The following is a 17,533-nucleotide window of genomic DNA, read 5'->3' as shown; positions in this document are numbered from 1 at the left end:
TTATTTATTTTTTTTTCAGGGCATTCTTTGAGGAAAGTTGAAGGAAAGAGGTTTCTGTTCGTTCAATGTACAACTAACAAATTTAACAAAAATGTGGCTTTATTGATCTTATTACTCAAGATAATTTCAAATGCGACTGTTCTATATTGTATGAATGTTTAAAGTAACATTTTAGAAAAAAGTTCAATTATTGATCCTACTATTGATCCTATAAAAACTCTTTGATTGAAAATTTTTAAGTAAATTCTTATAAATTATTTTATTCGAATTAATTTTTGTAAAATTTTATAAAAAAATTGTAATTATTAAAAAAAATTCATAAAAGCGCTTATATGACTAAACTTACGAAAAGTTTCAAGCAAACACTTTTGAATGTGATTTATGAACGGAATTATCTTATTACATGTTACCGCTGTGCCATGACCTTCTCACATTTGTGTTACAATTATTGTTGTTTCAAGTTTTGCGGATTATAATTAAATGACTTTATTGTTGATTTATTTCCTTTTAAATTTTTTAAAGTTCACGCCAACCACTGAGTTTAACGTAATTTTTTTCAAATGTTGAGTCAAATACATCTGAGTAAAAATTCTGAACAGAACCCTCTTTTCGATTCTTGAATTTGTATTTTGTAAACAAACACCGGCAAACGTTTTGAACAGTTATTATTGTGTTTTTTCTCCGTAAAATGGCAAACGATAAACGAACAATTTACGTTGGAGGCTTAGCTGATGAAGTAACTGAAAAGTTATTGAACGATGCGTTCATTCCCTTTGGCGATATCACGGAAATTCAAATGCCAATCGATTACGAGACACAAAAACATCGAGGTTTTGCTTTCATTCAAGTAAGAATTTCTTTTAAAAAGTTAAAAATCTTTAATTAAAATTGTTTTTTCGTATTTTAGTTTGAAACGGGTGAAGATGCCGGCGCAGCAATTGATAACATGGACAATGCTGAGTTGTGTGGAAGGACAATTCGAGCAAATTCAGCAAAACCTCAACGAATGGGAAATATGTTGAATAGCAATAAGCCCGTTTGGAAGGATGATCAATGGTTACAAGAACATGCAGGCGCGACTCTTAAAGACAAAGAACAAAAAGAATCTGATCCAGCTGCTCCCAATGCGGGCGAAACAGGAGGCGTTACGGAAACAAAACAACCCGAAGAAACAAAAGACAAAAATCCTCAAGTTTACTTTGACATCCGGATAGGCGGAAGTGACGCAGGTCGAATTATCATGCTCTTGAGACACGATGTTTGTCCAAAAACTGCAGAAAATTTCCGTCAACTTTGCACGGGTGAACAAGGATTTGGTTACAAAGGAAGTTCATTTCACCGAATTATCCCCGAGTTTATGTGTCAAGGAGGCGATTTCACAGCCGGCAATGGCACAGGAGGCAAATCAATTTACGGCAAAAAATTTGCTGATGAAAATTTTACTTTGAAACACAATCGCTTTGGAACACTTTCAATGGCAAATAGCGGGCCAAACACCAATGGATCGCAATTTTTCATTACGACAGCAAAGTAAGATGATCCTTGAAGAGTAAAATTAAAATTTTTTAAATTATTTTTTTGTTTTTAGGACGGATTGGCTCGATAATAAACATGTGGTATTTGGTCATGTCATCAGCGGTGCCGACGTAGTGCGAAAAATGGAAAAGTGTGGGTCGAAAAGCGGTACGCCTTCACAAAAGATTGTCATACAAGCGTGCGGAGAATTGAAATAAATTTTAATTATTTTCATACTTGATGAATTTTGATTGATTTTTGAAGGCTCAGTTTATTAAAATGTTAATTTTTTGCTTTTGGGGAATTTTTTGCGAATTTTAATAATAATTTTTAATTTTTTCAAGCAAAAATCGATTTTTATAAAATTTTTTAAAATAATTTAATTTTTTAAAATTATTTTTTAAAATTTTTTAAAATATTTTGATTTTTCAAAATATTTTTTATTTGATTTTTAATTTAAAAAAAAAAATTTAAAAAATTTAAGTAAATTAAATTTTTTTTTTTTCATTTATTTTATTTGAATAATTTTTTAAATTATTTTTTTTTTAAATTTTTTAAATAACTTTTGTATTCAATTTTTACCGCATTTCGAAGAAAAAATTAATTTTGAATTAATTAATTTGAATTAATTTTAAAAATTTCATTCAGAATTTAAAAAAAAATTCATTTAAAATTCTTTAAAAAATTAATTGAATTTAATATTTTAAAAAATTAATTAAAATATTTAAATTTAATAAAAAAAAAATTAAAATTAATAGAGGAGTGCTCAATATAAAAACATGTAACTTTAAACCAAACAAGATGAACATAACCGACTTCTTGCTAATGTTTACTCAAAAAATTCCTTATAAATCACTTTACCTCACGAAAAACGCATTAAACAACCGAGCAAATTAATTGCTTTTATTAAATGGATGCGTTCGCTCTAAAAATTCATAAAATTACAATTTTTCAAATTTTTCGATGATTCATGCGAGTAAAGGGTTTCAAAAAAGTCAAAAAATTTCTCAACTGAAGTGTTAATAACAAAAATTGAATAATTGAATTACGCCACGTTTGAAGTTAAAATAACTTCTGTTTTACAAAACTTCCCGCTGAGACAACTCTCGTTCTTGTCAAAAAATTAATTTTCACATTTTTGCGATGTCAGTTCGCGACAGGACAATAAATTACATGCTCAACAATGATTCAATTGAAAAATTAAAATTTTCAAAGAGAATGAAACTGTTCTTCATATATTTTTACGAAAAAACTACAATTTATGGCGAGAAACGAGTTTACTGTGTCAGACAAGCAATAACCATCATCTTGAAGCATGTGAATGTTCATCGGCTTCTCGTATTCAGATGAGATTGCGCTCGGATCATTAAACAAAAGCAATTCTCAGTCTTTTTTGTTCATCTCGCGTTTCTTGTGTAATTCACGATTCATAACCGTAAATAAAAACGGGCTGATTTTTCAATGGATTCTATTTAATTTTAATTATTTTATTTTATTTCGTTCGCATCGTATGCAAAATTTTATTCAATAAATTCAAATACTTTCAAAATAAAATTTTTCTCGCGTGCAATGGAGATTTGTAATTTAGCGGCGAGATAATAAATTTGTTAATGATAATCATTATTATTATTACTATTTGTTATTATTATTATTATTGATTAAACGATTTTATGTTTTTTTCAGCAAACTGCTTAATTGAACTTTGCTCAACATTTTTGCATATTTTATTGGAGTGACATTATTATGTTCGACGCGTAAACGTTGGAAAACATTAAAAAATTAGCAATAATAAAGATATTTCGAGTGGTTTTCAATCCAAATATTTTATTATTATTGTTAACTTTAACTCTTTTTTAATGAATAATCCAGTAAATTACTGCTGTCTCGCTATCTTTTGCAACAACTAATTGAATATTATAGAAAAATTAACGTTAGAGGCACAAAAAAAGAGATGAATAGGTGTTAAAAGAAAAATTTCTGTATGAAATAATATAATTATCTAGAGCAAATAATTAAGTTTTTTCTTTTATTCATTAATTCTCATACAATTGTTGAAGTATTGCAAGTTAAAAAATAATAATTAAAAAAATCCAGAAGTTACTCTAATGATTTTTTTTTTGATTTAACAGAATTTTCCAGATTAAAAATTTTTTTTTTTAATAAATTTTAATTTTTTATATTTTCAAATATTTTTTTTATGTAATTTATTTAATTTTAATTATATTATTTTTTTTAAATTTATTTTTTTAATTTTTTTTATTAATTATTTATTCAACATACGATAAAAAATAAATTAATATTAATTTCAAGATAAATATTTTTTTAATATTTTCAATGATTGATGGCCCTTATGAAAAATAATTTCCATTCATGAAATAAATAAAAAAAACTCATTCATTTTTTGTTACATTTATTGATATATGTTAATAAAATAAAATAAAATTTAAATCGTGTTTAGACATAAACGGTCATGACTGCGCTTGATCAAACATAATTAAAATTTACCTTAACTGAAATGGATATCATTTTGTTTTGATCTGAAGCAAAGTGCCTGCCATGCCACATAAAATTATGAAAAATGAACTTGATTTGATTTGAACACTTTTCAAAATAAATTGACAATGCAAGTTCAAAGGAAATATCGTTCTTTAAACCAACAATTGAAAAAATTGAATTTAAATAAACAAATATCACACATGGCTTTTTTCTACAAGGTTTTTAAATAAATAAAAATTTTATTTGTATATTTTTTAAGCAGATATGCATGAACGATTTTCGGATAAAATAGCAAAGAATTCGAATGTAATTCAAGCTAATAAAATAAAAATAAAAAAATACAAGATTTTATCGTGAACAATAATCTTGATGTTTTATTTTTTTTGTGACGCACAAAAAAAGTGTGAAACATATTTTTTCAATTAAATGAATTTATATAAAATATATTAAGTGACATGAATTTTTTTGAGACAATATTTCTTCAGAGATGATCTTTATTTAATTTTTTATTTGCACAAGACTAAAAATTAGCAACAAATACAAAAAAAAACATTTTTTTTATAAAATAATAAAAAAAATAATAATAATTGTTTTCTGTTGCTAATTTTTTTTTTTTTGAATGAATGAATGAAAGATAAAACGGTTGTAAAAAATAATAAATAGTAGGTACAATTATTTTTTATATGAATAGTTCTCACCTTGTTGGCGGTAACATTCGTTCTTTATCATATATATCATTATATAGTTTTTGTATAATTTTACATAAAACTATTGTTAACATTATTTTTGTGTTGTTGTTATTATTATGATGATTGATGTTTGTTGAATTTAAATTTTTATGTTTAAATTTTTTATATGGAAAAAATAATTGGAGTGCTCATTAATTTTAATATTTTGGATTTTTTCAAAAAATATAAAAATATTTTTTTTTAATAAATAAAAAAATATAGCATTAAAAGTTATATAATATTTTTTAAAATTTTTAATGAGCATAAAATATTATTAAATAATAAACATTAATATTTAATTTACTAAATTTTTTTAATATATTTTATTGCTTTAAAAAAAAAATAATTAAATTATTTTTTCTGATAAAAAATAAAAAAAAATATTTTTATAAAAAAAAAAAAATTTTTTTTTAAGAAAAATTATTTTGATGATTTTGAATATTACGAGAAACGAGTGAAAAAAAATAAAAAATATTTTTAATAAAAAAAATAATTTGAAAGAAAATAAATAAAAAAAGTTAATTGAAAATATAAAATAAAACTCTTACTTTTTTATTAAATAAAAATAATAAATTAAATACCACTTAGATTACATAAAAATTAATTTTATGTTACACATCACAAACACCCTTTTTCCTTAATAATTATTATAAATATTTTTTTGTATCTTTTCATTTATTAAATTAATTATATATTGTGAACAATAATAATAATTGCTATAGTTTATTTTGTACAAATTTTAATTCTTTTTATATTTTTAATTATTATTTTTTTTTTGTGTAAGACAAATTTTATTTTTGTAATAAAATAATTTGTTTACACAATTTTTGTTGCACTAATAACTTAATTATTATTTTTTAAAACATTTTTTTTATTTCTTTACCATACAATTAAATTATAAAAAGACAATAATGAGGAAATTTTTTATTATTTTTTTGCACTCGCGGATCAGATGTTCACTCGACAAATATCGAAACCATAATGCACCACAAACATATTAAAATAGTTCCTTTATTGTAAAAATATACAACTTTTCGCGTGTAACTTGTGTCCGTGCAAATAAAGGTAAATTCAACAATACACTCTATTACAACTATTGTTATGTGCATTCAACGAGCGACTGTCTCCGTTTCGTATCTACCTCCTATGATGTTTATACTGATTTTTTTTCTTAGAGTTACTATTGTTACAGGTAAGCAACACAGCAGCTCGTTCGATGAATGAATGTTCCTCGGTGTATTAATTTAAAGTGAGCATAAGACAAGCGCGAATTGTGTGTAGCGTTGAAGATTGCAAAATATATGACGTTTTAGTGTTAACAATTATTATTTTGTGTGCAGGAAAATGGCTATAAATAACTTTTGTATGGACATCTGGCGAACTTTCCTTTCCGTCATGCGTTTCAAGCAGTCGAGAGAAAATCCAGACATGCAACGCTTTTGTTTTCACGATATTCTTAACCTTCGTTCGGATTTCAACAACTTTGTCATAAATGCATGTCTACAGACAACTAGAACACCGCTATTGTTATTTTTTTTCCTCGATTTTTCAGTGTTTCTCACATAAAACATAAAATATGTGCAAACAAGTACATTATTTAGTCAATCATGTATTTGTTCTTTCTATATTTCTTCATCCAGCATATATGATTGTCTTGTCTGCTTGTTACCTTCAACGATGTGGGAGGATTAAAACATAATCATTTTATTAACAATCCGACAAGCAAATGTGAGTGTTTCGAGTAATCTATTAGGAAAAATATCATAATGGGGTATAATAAAAATAATTGTAAGAGATTGAAAAGTGCTTATTTAGATGTTTTACGAGATTACATAACCAGGAAGGGATGTAGAGGCACGAAATTTATGAGACTTGTTAGTTGTGATTGATTTTCGCACTGTTCATAAAATAACATGTTAGAATTGTGTTGCAAAGGAAAATTAATGATTTTTCGTTTTCTATGAGGCATTGAAGTCTTTTGTGTGTTTTAGATAAATGTTAGAGTTGAAATGAGATAAATCCTTTTAAAAAAATCTAAAGTTACTAATTTTCTTGAAAATTAAAAAAAAAATAATTTATCAAAAATTTAAAAAATTGTAATAATTTTTCTATTTATTAAAAATTAAAAAAAAATATACTTACAATTTTTTATTGAATTAAAAATTTATTGAATAAAAATAAATAATTACTTTTCCATAAAAAAAAAATAAATTACAACTTTTAAAATAAATTAAAACTGAATTATATTCAAGAAATAGTAATTGAAAAATTTATTGATAAATTAAAGAAATAATTTTATAAATTAATAATTTTATTTAATTAAAATTCATAAAAAAATAATTTTTAATTTAATAAATAATTTTTTTTTCAAACAAATCTCAATATTAAAAAAAAATTATTTATTAAAAAATTAAAAAAATTAAATTAAATTGATTAAATTATAAAATTTTCATTTCTTAAATTATTTCAATATTTATTCTATTGCTTTAAACAAATATTAAAATTAAAAAACAATTAAATATTTAAATAAAAAAAAAAGAAATTGATTAAAATTGGAAATTTCTATCTGTTTATTAAATTATAAAAAATTTATTTAAAAAAAATATACAAAAAAATAACTAAATATTCAGGAAGTCTAACAAAAAAAAAAATCAATTTCATTATATTAGAAGAAAAAAACAATCAAAACTCTCCCTTTTCAAGACTCACCTAACTCTACTTCAATTAACTTAAATTACTTAACAATTAAAGTAATGAAAAGTGAAAACCATAGGACCTAATGACATACATTTACTTTACCACTGACACAAAACATAACAGCGAAACAACAAAAGAATCGACACAAAATTACACACCAAAAAATATCGATTACATCGACAATTTCATACAAAACAACCAGAAAGAAAACTGTCAACATTAATCTTGTCCCGACAATTAAAACAACATCACATGTGTTTAAATGTCGTTGCAATAGTGTGGTGTCTCCCCCGAATGAAATGCAAAATAATAACAATAATAATCAAGAAAGCCATAAACAGTCATTACCTCCCATTATTTGAAAGACTGTGACTACCAACCACACAACAAGCATTCTTTCTCTCTATCTAATGAGTGCGATTGGCGTAACTACTACTGGTTTAGTAAAAAAGACATGTAAAACAAAGTGACAGTTGCACCAAGTCATGTAGTCAGTTCTTTACGTTATGCTTTTACTCGCAGTTTAGTTGATAAGCATAAATATTGTACTTGACTACCGGTGTCGTTCAAGTTGTTATTGTAAAATTTTCTTTGTTTGTAATAAATTAAATATATTTGCAATATATTCATAATAATTTTAAATATATTACAAGAGAGATGAATATTGCAGATATTTGTTCAAATATTTAAACAAAAAACGAACAGTCTCTCGTTCAAATGCAATCAAATTCATATTACTGCCAGCTATTGAACAAATTATTATTTTAGATATCATGATTATTATTACTATGCACTACTGTACAGTGCAATGTTTTGATTGTTATTGCCTCTATTATTATTTTAATATATTGGATACGGAGGAATTTAAGAGCAGCAGCAGGTTAATGAGCGTTTTGAAAGTATTTATATATTCAAAAAACTAAGAATTGAACCACATGTGGTTGTTTGGGAGATTCTAATCTCAAAGTGATCTATGAATGAACTCTATTAAACAATTAAAGTTTCAAAAGTTATCTTATCAGGAACGAGAAAAACGTGTGACTAACCCACTCACCATTGCTTTCACAATATTCAAATTAAATTGCATAATCTTCAAGAATGTCATGAGTCCCTCATCATCCATTCGTTAACCTCGTGCGTTAGTCTCGTGACCTACATCTCAAATCGTTCACAGACGAGTCACTCACATGTTTAAAAGAAATATGTAGAGTAACTTCCTATTGAATTTAATTGGTATTGACTACGTATAATTAATATGACGTTTTGTTTTATTTTGCTTTTATTGCTAATCCAAATCCGGGATATAGTTATTTAGTAACCCATATCTTCGAGCAACACGCGATCTGAGTTCATAAAGTGAAACATAAAAGTTTTGAATTAGCAGAGATGAAACATGAAGTATTCCTTTTTTCAATAGTTTAAATACTTTTCTAAACGAAGCAGATTTAGTATAGACAAATAAAATAAAATGACGAACAAAAACAATTTTAACTCAACTAAATTATTATTACAAAAACAAAAAAAAATTACTAAATATAAAAAAATAGTATAAAAATAAGGGTTCGATATTAATTTAAGTATTTTAAGAAACTGAATATTCTTTAGAACACATTAAGCTTTATTTTGTCTTAATTTGCTCCATTTTATATTTTTTCGAGATCTTCGTTTCTAAGTTTATTGAAAAATTATGATGAACTCTTCTTTTACTTTTAAGAAATTATAATGAAATTTGCTCTTCAGAACGCTTTCACTCTTGTCTATAAATTCAAAATTTTTCCAAAACCAAAATCAGAATCTACCCCTTGAAAAAAAAATTAAACCTAAAAAATAATAAAAATAAAAAAATCGATTAATCTCACAACGTTAATCATAAATCTCCCCAATAATATTCAATTTTTGCGATAGATCACGATTATACTAAGTGCTTATTTGTTACACTGGCACTGCGCGTAGTTATTGTTCACAACACACACACACTGATTATGTTCATAAAAAAATTATGTTTTCTACATTTCCTTAAAGTACAATTCCATTACTCGGCTAGACTAAACATTAACTGCATTTTACTTCATTTGGACTTGTTTGGCACGTTCCTTACGAAAAAAAGCCAACGAGAGAATGTAATAAAGTAATATCTTTGTTTGATCACTTTTAGTTTTCTTTTGTTATGCTAACCAAGTATGCAAAAATTTCTAATATCAAGTCATTAGTTTTTTTTGCTTTTTATAAAAAAAAGAATCGTGCATAATGTTAAAGTAATGAGTTTACGGTGATTTTTTGACATACTCTCGCCCTCGTGGTTTTTTGACGAGAGAAGTTGTATATTAAAAAGGGTTAAGGAAGAAAATAAAATAATAAAAATTATTGTCTATGTTATGTAAAATGAGTCACATATCTCGCGAGCTTTCGAGTAAAGAAGTGTTTCAACACATAAAATTAAATTAACTTTTCTCGTTCACGTTTTGTCGCTTATGCTGAAATTCACATTAAAATAGGTATAAAGTATATAAATTGGACTTACTAATGCATTTTGTTACTATTCGGGCATTAAAATATAATAATAACAATAATAATTTTATTCGTGAATAATTCTAAAAAATTTGCATGTTCATAAATTTTGTATACTTACGTGAAAATTTCGAAATATCCAAAGTAGTTCCTTGCTCAGCGAAAAAAAAATTGGCGCAATTCTTTGAAGTATCAAACAACTTCATTTATGTCTTCATCGCAGCATCTTCTTGTCAATCATCAATCTTGTAGCGAGAGGCGACTCGAAACGTGTGCGGAGTGTGCATGTCGTGACCTAACCTGATTCATGTTCAACAACTCACCTCACTAATAGATTGATGATGATCTCTTTATTTATTTTCCTCTTGTTTTTTTCTGCAGTTGCTTTTTTTTTAAAGGTAATGAGCATCAGTCACCTAATTTGAATTTAGTGCACTACTTTCGAGACAAGACAAAAGAATTTCAATAATTTATTGTTTCACTTTTGTGTCTCTCGTTAGGTACTCTCCAAATAACGAGCAATTGAAGTTATGTAACAACGATTTACATGGAACTCTATAAAGGACGTTTGGTAAGTATTTTAATAAAATTAATAATGAAAAAATTTCATGAATAAAAAGCATTTTTTCCAACAAAATAAGATATTTAAGAAAGATTCGTGCTCGCCCGACATGGCATGGCAGGTCAAGGTAAATATTCTTAATTTTTATTTTTAAATATTTACTTTTTATAAGATTTTTCAAGTATTTTTTTTTTGATTGTAATAAGCATGTTATATCTTAATATATCTTTCAATTTCAACTCATAATGTAATAATTTTAATAATAGACTAGTTTGATTGCCAGCCAGCGCGCGCCTTGTTTAAAAAACGGTGAGTAATATTCTGCCACGCTTCATTGACTTAATATTTTATAAATATATTCTTAGTCTTTTCGTCAGATTTCAAACTCGCAGAACAATTCGCATTAATTTGTAACTTTTCTCATTATTGTCTCTCCCAATAGGTACATGAGTAATGCATGCCAGGTACGCATTGGTAAGCATATGAATTATGTGTAGGTGATACACAATGATAATATCGTCAAGCTCTAATTATCATGAACCGGCATTTATACAATTAAATATTTTTATGTTAAAATCCTTAGACACGTATAACATTAAATTAATATAAAAATAAAGATCATTATTAATTAATTAATTAAGAAAAACATTAAAATAAATAAAACAAAAACTTGTTATTTTTTTTATGGTTATTGGGGATTAATGTTTATCAAAGAATGCGTGTCACTAATTTATATTCCTTTTTGTTAAATTCTTTTTCTTGTTTATAAATAAAAACATTTTTAGTAAAAAAACTTTTTTTTTACATTTTTGGTCCTACTTCAATGATTTTGTGACAAAAAATATATGTTTCTTATATATTTTTAACATATATATTTAATAACAATGAATTAATATACACTGCAAAAAACTGGTGTCTCGCAAGCTAAAAAGTCCGCGAGACACGCGCGAGACACACGCGAGACACTTTGCGAGACACTTCGCGAGACACTTTGCGAGACACCATGCAAAATTTTAAAATTTTGTAAAATTTTATGATTGAAAATGGTAAACAGGTGAATAAATCAACCATTGTAAGCTTTTATTCGTGCAAAATTTACTAAAATTTCTAAGTTTTTTTGTGATTTTTTTCTTTTTTTACCCAAAATAAAATTGAAATGAATTATTTAAAAAAAAAATTAAATAAAAAATGAAATTGGCAATGTGAATTATGTTTTTATATAAAAAAATTATATTTTTATAAAATTCATTAACAATTTTAAATTGTAACTTCATTATTTGAGATGATTAGTTTTTTGATAGACAACATAAGTCGTTGTTGAAAATTTGAAAATCGGACAAAAAATTTCAGGTTTTTTTTTTATTTTTTTTATTTCCATTCAAACAAATTATTTGATTGAAAATGGAAAGATGATGCGTAAAAAATGTAAAAAATCGCGCAAAACATTTAAAATTAAATTTTAATAGTTTTTTTTTACAAAATATACCAAAGATTGAATTTTATAATTTATTTTTTAATCAACTAACAACTTCCTACTTAATGTCTCATTTAATTTTTATTTATTTTTCTTTCATATGTTGGTCAAAATACGATGTTAGTTGCTTAATTCATCTACTAAACATTTTCAATCAAAAACCTTACAAAAAACTTCGAAAAAAAATTTTTCCTTCAAAAATTTACAAAATTTTAAAATTTTTTATGGTGTCTCGCAAAATGTCTCGCAAAGTGTCTCGCAAAGTGTGTCTCGCGGATATTTTTGGTTGCGAGACACTTTGCGAGACACCAATTTTTTGCAGTGTACATAAAAAATATATATAAAATTTACACTTTTATTTAACGCACGACAAATTTTAGTTTTATTAATTAATGTAATTATATTTTTATTGTTAAAATATATATTTTAAAAAATATTAATGTATATTATATATAATATATATAATTATTATATATGTTAGGATGAATAATAAACATTAATAAATAATACATATAATTTAAAAAATTAAAACAAAACAAGAAAACATGAACGTTTAAGGCGATTTTATGTTAAAACATTTACTTTTTCGTACTCTTTAATGATCGCTCATAATAAATATATATAAAAAAATATACATGATTATTATTATTATACATGTGTGTTTATTATTGACAATTTTAACGATTTACATCTTTTTTTTTATTTATTTCACAGATATTTAAAAATAATAACTTAACAAGTCGCATAGTTAGGATGCTAACAAAAAGGGTCTGAATATTACATAACCTCAACATTATCATATAATACACATGTAAGTTATGTTGCCACATAGGAATGTTAGGTGAGTAAATATATAGAATAACTTTATTATTTTTATTATTATTTCACACCACATACCGTTTGAAATGCCTTTCCATTGTTGTGTTATTATATTATTACCCTATTGACCAGCGATCAGCTTGCTTTTGCATTGCTCCAAGGGGTTAAAAGCCAATAAATCAAGACATAAATAAATTCTTTCCACGCATAATTTTTGTCTAGCCTTCAATTATCGTTCCTCATAAAAAAAAATGTTAAAACAAAACATTCGAAATTACTTTAAAATTGAATTTTGGATGCCAATGCAATTCGGCACAGCTCATAAAAATAAGATTATATTTGTAATAAACCTCATCAACTTCGTCATCATCATTCTTCTCACCGCAAATAACATTCTCCTTGAATTAAATAAGAAAATATATTATCATATAATTTACTTTTTCGTTTAATTTCGCACAAAAAAAATATGTGTATTAAATTTCTGCACAATTTCGATCGTTATTTCAGTGGCAATTGTTCAGCCAGATCGTGTTAAGATGAATTTTTATTTGTGTGAAATTTATGAAATGCTCGCGATTGTAAAGCTAAAGAGCAAACATCAAGAGAGCGCAAAAAAGAGGTGTAACAAATTAGTAGTAATAATTGGTTAAAAATAAATAAATAACAAACAAATGGGTTGCTTTGTTGATTTTTCGTTGACTCGATCAAGGTTAAGGTTGTAATAAATACGGTATTATTGTTGTTTTTAATTAAAATGTTAAAAAATTTGTACAAATCATTGAAACGAGACATAAAAGGATCAAAGACAAAATTTGTGTCAAGTTTCTCGTGGCTTATTGAAAATGGAAATGACACACAATTGAACAATTTTTAACAATAATGACAATCAATTTCGTTATTTCTCGAATTTTTTTTTAGAGATTTTGATTCAAAGTTTAACGAACGTGAATCTAATTAAAATTAAATCTGATTGAAAAAAAATAAAAAAAAGTAGAAGTTTATTTTAATGAAATGCACGCGATCAAATTAAAGACTCATGATCATTATTATTTATTTATTTTATTATTGCACCGGTGCATTATTATTTTTTATTAATATTATTGCCTACAATTTATTTTTTTTCAGGTTTGCATAATTCCCATACAAAATTCTTGATGCTTGACGTCTTTTAACTTCATTATTAGTGTAATAACATTAGATCGCCTTTCAGAAGCTCAACAACAATGTTGATGTATATCCTACAAAATAACGGTAAGTAATCATGAAACTATATTGTCACGTATCTATAGTATAGAATAATGCAATTTTTACGCTCAATTTTTGAATAAAGGAAAAAATTGAGCGTGCAAATGATGTTTACAAGCATTACTTATTCACGCTTTTGTGTCTTTCTATCTTTCTATGGAGATTGCAAGCAATTCAATTTGGTCGCGTACGAGACGTAAAAACAATAAAACAGCAAAAGGAGATCTTGATAAATTTAATATTAAAGAGAAGTGAACAAAGTTCAAATTCGTCGGTCGTCTGTTATGAAAATTTTTTAATAATAATATGGAGCACAACATTTTTTTTTTTTAAGTGAATACAGGCAGTCTGGATAATGATACGGTAAAATATTGCTCTACACACTGCAGACAGGTCCCATTTTTGTTTATTTTGTTTTCCGTAACTGCACATTCGTGACTTATAAATTGGACACAAAATTTACCTCTTTTCTGCATAAACTTTTTATGCCTAATGTACGTACAATAAAAATAATACCAATAATTAGAACATTAACCTACATATTTTTGTTTTAGGTTTCGCAGTAACCGTAACTTTTGTTTCAATTGTTGAAGTTGACGCATTTGCATCAGTCACCGCAAACTCAAATAACATCGATCATTGGATGAATGATGGAAGTCGACAGAGCAACATGCGAAATTCAATTTTGATATTGATGAAGGGATTGAAGATTGAGTGATGAAAGCGCATTTTTGGAAGAAGTAAGAGCTTTAAATTTCAAAAAGTTTTAACATTAAAAAGCTGAAAGTTTTAGAAAATTACAACACATGAATGCCATCAAGAAATTCAATGAGAAGATATTAAAGCCATGAGAATCCCGAAAAAGAATCCTAAAATTCATCAAAATTCAAACGGAGATACTTATCGATATACTAACACGTTATTACAAAAATTCTACGAAAAACATGACTTAAAACTGATTTGAAGCTGTACATCATAAAAATTTCAAAAACCCTCAAAGAGCAAAATTTCCATATTTTTACAAAAACATCTTAAAATTATTCACGATCAAATTTCTCAAGAATTTCGTCAATTCGCAATGAAAAAAAAACGAAATCTCGACAGTTTTACAAATTATTATGTCAATGTAAAGGAGTTCAGTAGCCCCAATTCGAAACTTGACAGTTGCTTATTACAAAATTTTGTTGTAATAAAATCGCGCAAGAAACAAAGAATGTAATTGTCTGAGAAGGGTTTCGATCAAAATTTGGATTAAAATCAATTTTATTTCGATCGACATCGAAAAAAGAGAAAATCATATGCGCACATGTTCTGTTCACGTTCACGAATTATTACTTCAGGGTGTTCGGTACTACGCGATCGTTTGATTAATATTGACATAATGATTAAATTTCCTTGAGGCAACATTTCTTATTATATTTGTTTTTTTTTTCAATTATAAGCTATATTAGCTCGTGAAACGTTGTAAAACATGCGAACCTGATGCTTTTTATTGTTATTATTCGCGATCATCCATATTCAATACATTTCATTGACTGACTCAGTGAAGTAATGTTAACGGAAAAGTAATAAAATGTAATAATGCTCGAGGAACTAACAATAAAGAACGCCACAAATTGAGTGGGCATATCATGTTGTCGTCTCGTACTTCGTTTTGTAACATACACGGACACCATTTATGATTTACGATTCGTTGATAATCTCTGTTCTTTTTTTTTCTCGAAACTCTTGCGCGATGTTAAGGTGAATGGCGTCTAGAAGGCATGGCGCTCGACACAATGCAGAAGCGTGGATGTAATTGAATTATCACATTGTGTCAATTTTTTATTGAATTATTTGACATTCGGATTTATGTTAATCGATTCATTGTTGACTTGTTAATGAAAGGAACGCTAAAAACCACAACGACAAGGCACTCAACAACTTTTTCACGACCACAATTTAAACTTTCCCATAGCATGTCGACGTGAAAATTTTCCATAAGGAAGAGTTTATTATTATTTTAGACATTTTTATGTCAACATATGACAGGGAAAATTAGTAAAAACTAAAAGTTAACAATCAATTATAAAATAAAATTCTTGAAATTCCCCCGAAAATTTTTCGTTTTTAGTACGCAACAACGCAAAGTCATAAAAAGCTAAAAAAAAAAGTTTTGTGCCATGCACCAATGTTCGCTAACTCAACTCAACGTTATTATATGACTTGTACGACGACAGTTACTTCGACAACAGAAAACGCAGAAAGTACGGAAAAAATATATTGAGCACGATATAAAAAAAAATCTTTATCAAAACCGAAATTTATGGTAATCTTTTTCGTGTTGTTTGCCTTACTATCTATTTTTGTAAGTTGAAAAAAAAAATAAACAAAAGTAAATAAAATATGTCAAAGCTACTTATAACTGCTCGCGGAAACTTTATGATGACAAAATGTAGCAATCGACAACGCACAGAGTCTAAACGAGAATTGAGGCAATTTTTGTTAAGGTTTCCTATAAAAGTAATATCGTTTAAAGGGGCTTTTCGATTTTTTATGAAAAAAAAAAATTATTCAAAAGTTTAATTGAATTAAAAATAAAATAAATTTAAATTTTTAATTAATTTTAAAAAATTTATTTTTTATAGAATAAAAAAAAAATTTTTAAACAATTTCAAATAAATAAAAAATATTGAATTAATTAATTTTAATTTTATTTATTTTATTAAAGTTTAATTTAAATTTATTTAATTTTAAATTAAAATTTTATTTATTTTTTTTTAACTATAAATAATTATTTTTAATCATTTTTGAAAATTTTCGTTAAAAAAAATAAAAATTTTCAAAATTTGAAATTAGTTTTTAATTTTTTTGAATTATTTTTATGAAAATAATTTTAAATTAATTAATTATTTTAATTTTCAAAATTTATCAAAAAGCTCCCTTTTCTCCACACAAAAAATCCGTATTTAGATTATCGTAAAAAAGCTAACATTAAACAATCAAATAAAATTGACAATATGTATGATTATTATTATAACGAAAGCAATATTTGTTATTTCTAAAACGAAAATTCATGCAAAAAAAGTTAAAGGAAAAAGTTTCTCATATTGACATAAAAAACGCAAAAACGATATTTTTTTTCTTTAAGGACAGACTCGCTTTAACCTTATTTCTCTTCAACAATAAATCTTCCATTCTACCTATATTTTTGTTTTTTTTTTTCATTGAAATTTTTGCCATTTTTCCTCAATTTCTTCAATATTGTGATACTCACGTATGGAATTGCATGAAAATTGTTTATTTATGATTTATTACATTGTAACGAATTTCATTTCAGTTCAAGTTATTGCAACATTTCTGTCGATTGGTTAATAAAATTTTGTGTTTTGTTTGATTTCAGTGGTTTTGCACTTTGTTTTGATGTTTATGGCATTGCATTTTTTTGCCTTATTTTTTTCTTTCATAATAAAAAAATTTTTTTTTTGGCAAAATTTTATGATTTATGAA

The 17,533-nt window shown here is 25.6% G+C and overlaps 2 protein-coding genes across 3 annotated transcripts in view; one reads left to right on the top strand and one right to left on the bottom strand.

Moving 5' to 3' along the window:
- Positions 1-17,533, bottom strand: part of LOC134827696 (tubulin alpha-1 chain) — a 76,626-nt gene that overhangs the window by 19,834 nt on the left and 39,259 nt on the right. Inside the window, exon 1 of one of the 2 annotated variants that reach the window (XM_063840461.1) lies at positions 1,765-1,775. The exons of the other annotated variant lie outside the window; for it this stretch is intronic. The gene's annotated coding sequence lies outside the window, so the exon portion shown is untranslated. Of the gene's footprint in view, positions 1-1,764; positions 1,776-17,533 lie in introns of those variants that run through there. 2 annotated transcript variants of the gene reach the window in all.
- LOC134827697 (peptidyl-prolyl cis-trans isomerase E) lies at positions 624-1,751 on the top strand. The gene is made up of 3 exons (XM_063840462.1): positions 624-847; positions 908-1,530; positions 1,589-1,751. The coding sequence occupies exons 1-3, from the start codon at positions 689-691 to the stop codon at positions 1,731-1,733; spliced, it is 927 nt and encodes a 308-aa protein (XP_063696532.1). The 5' UTR covers positions 624-688; the 3' UTR covers positions 1,734-1,751.

Source organism: Culicoides brevitarsis, chromosome 1 (genome assembly GCF_036172545.1).
Source record: "Culicoides brevitarsis isolate CSIRO-B50_1 chromosome 1, AGI_CSIRO_Cbre_v1, whole genome shotgun sequence".
NCBI classification, from domain to species: domain Eukaryota; kingdom Metazoa; phylum Arthropoda; class Insecta; order Diptera; family Ceratopogonidae; genus Culicoides; species Culicoides brevitarsis.
The sequence above is the reverse complement of the archived record's forward strand: the minus strand, read 5'-3'. Positions and strand labels throughout refer to the sequence as shown.

Bases quoted from the DNA above. Each gene is read 5' to 3' on its own strand.
- LOC134827697 (XM_063840462.1), top strand. From the start codon at position 689: ATGGCAAACGATAAACGAACAATTTACGTTGGAGGCTTAGCTGATGAA. The intron at 848-907 runs GTAAGAATTTCT...TTCGTATTTTAG, and splicing joins GAGGTTTTGCTTTCATTCAA to TTTGAAACGGGTGAAGATGC. The intron at 1,531-1,588 runs GTAAGATGATCC...TTTTGTTTTTAG, and splicing joins TTTTTCATTACGACAGCAAA to GACGGATTGGCTCGATAATA.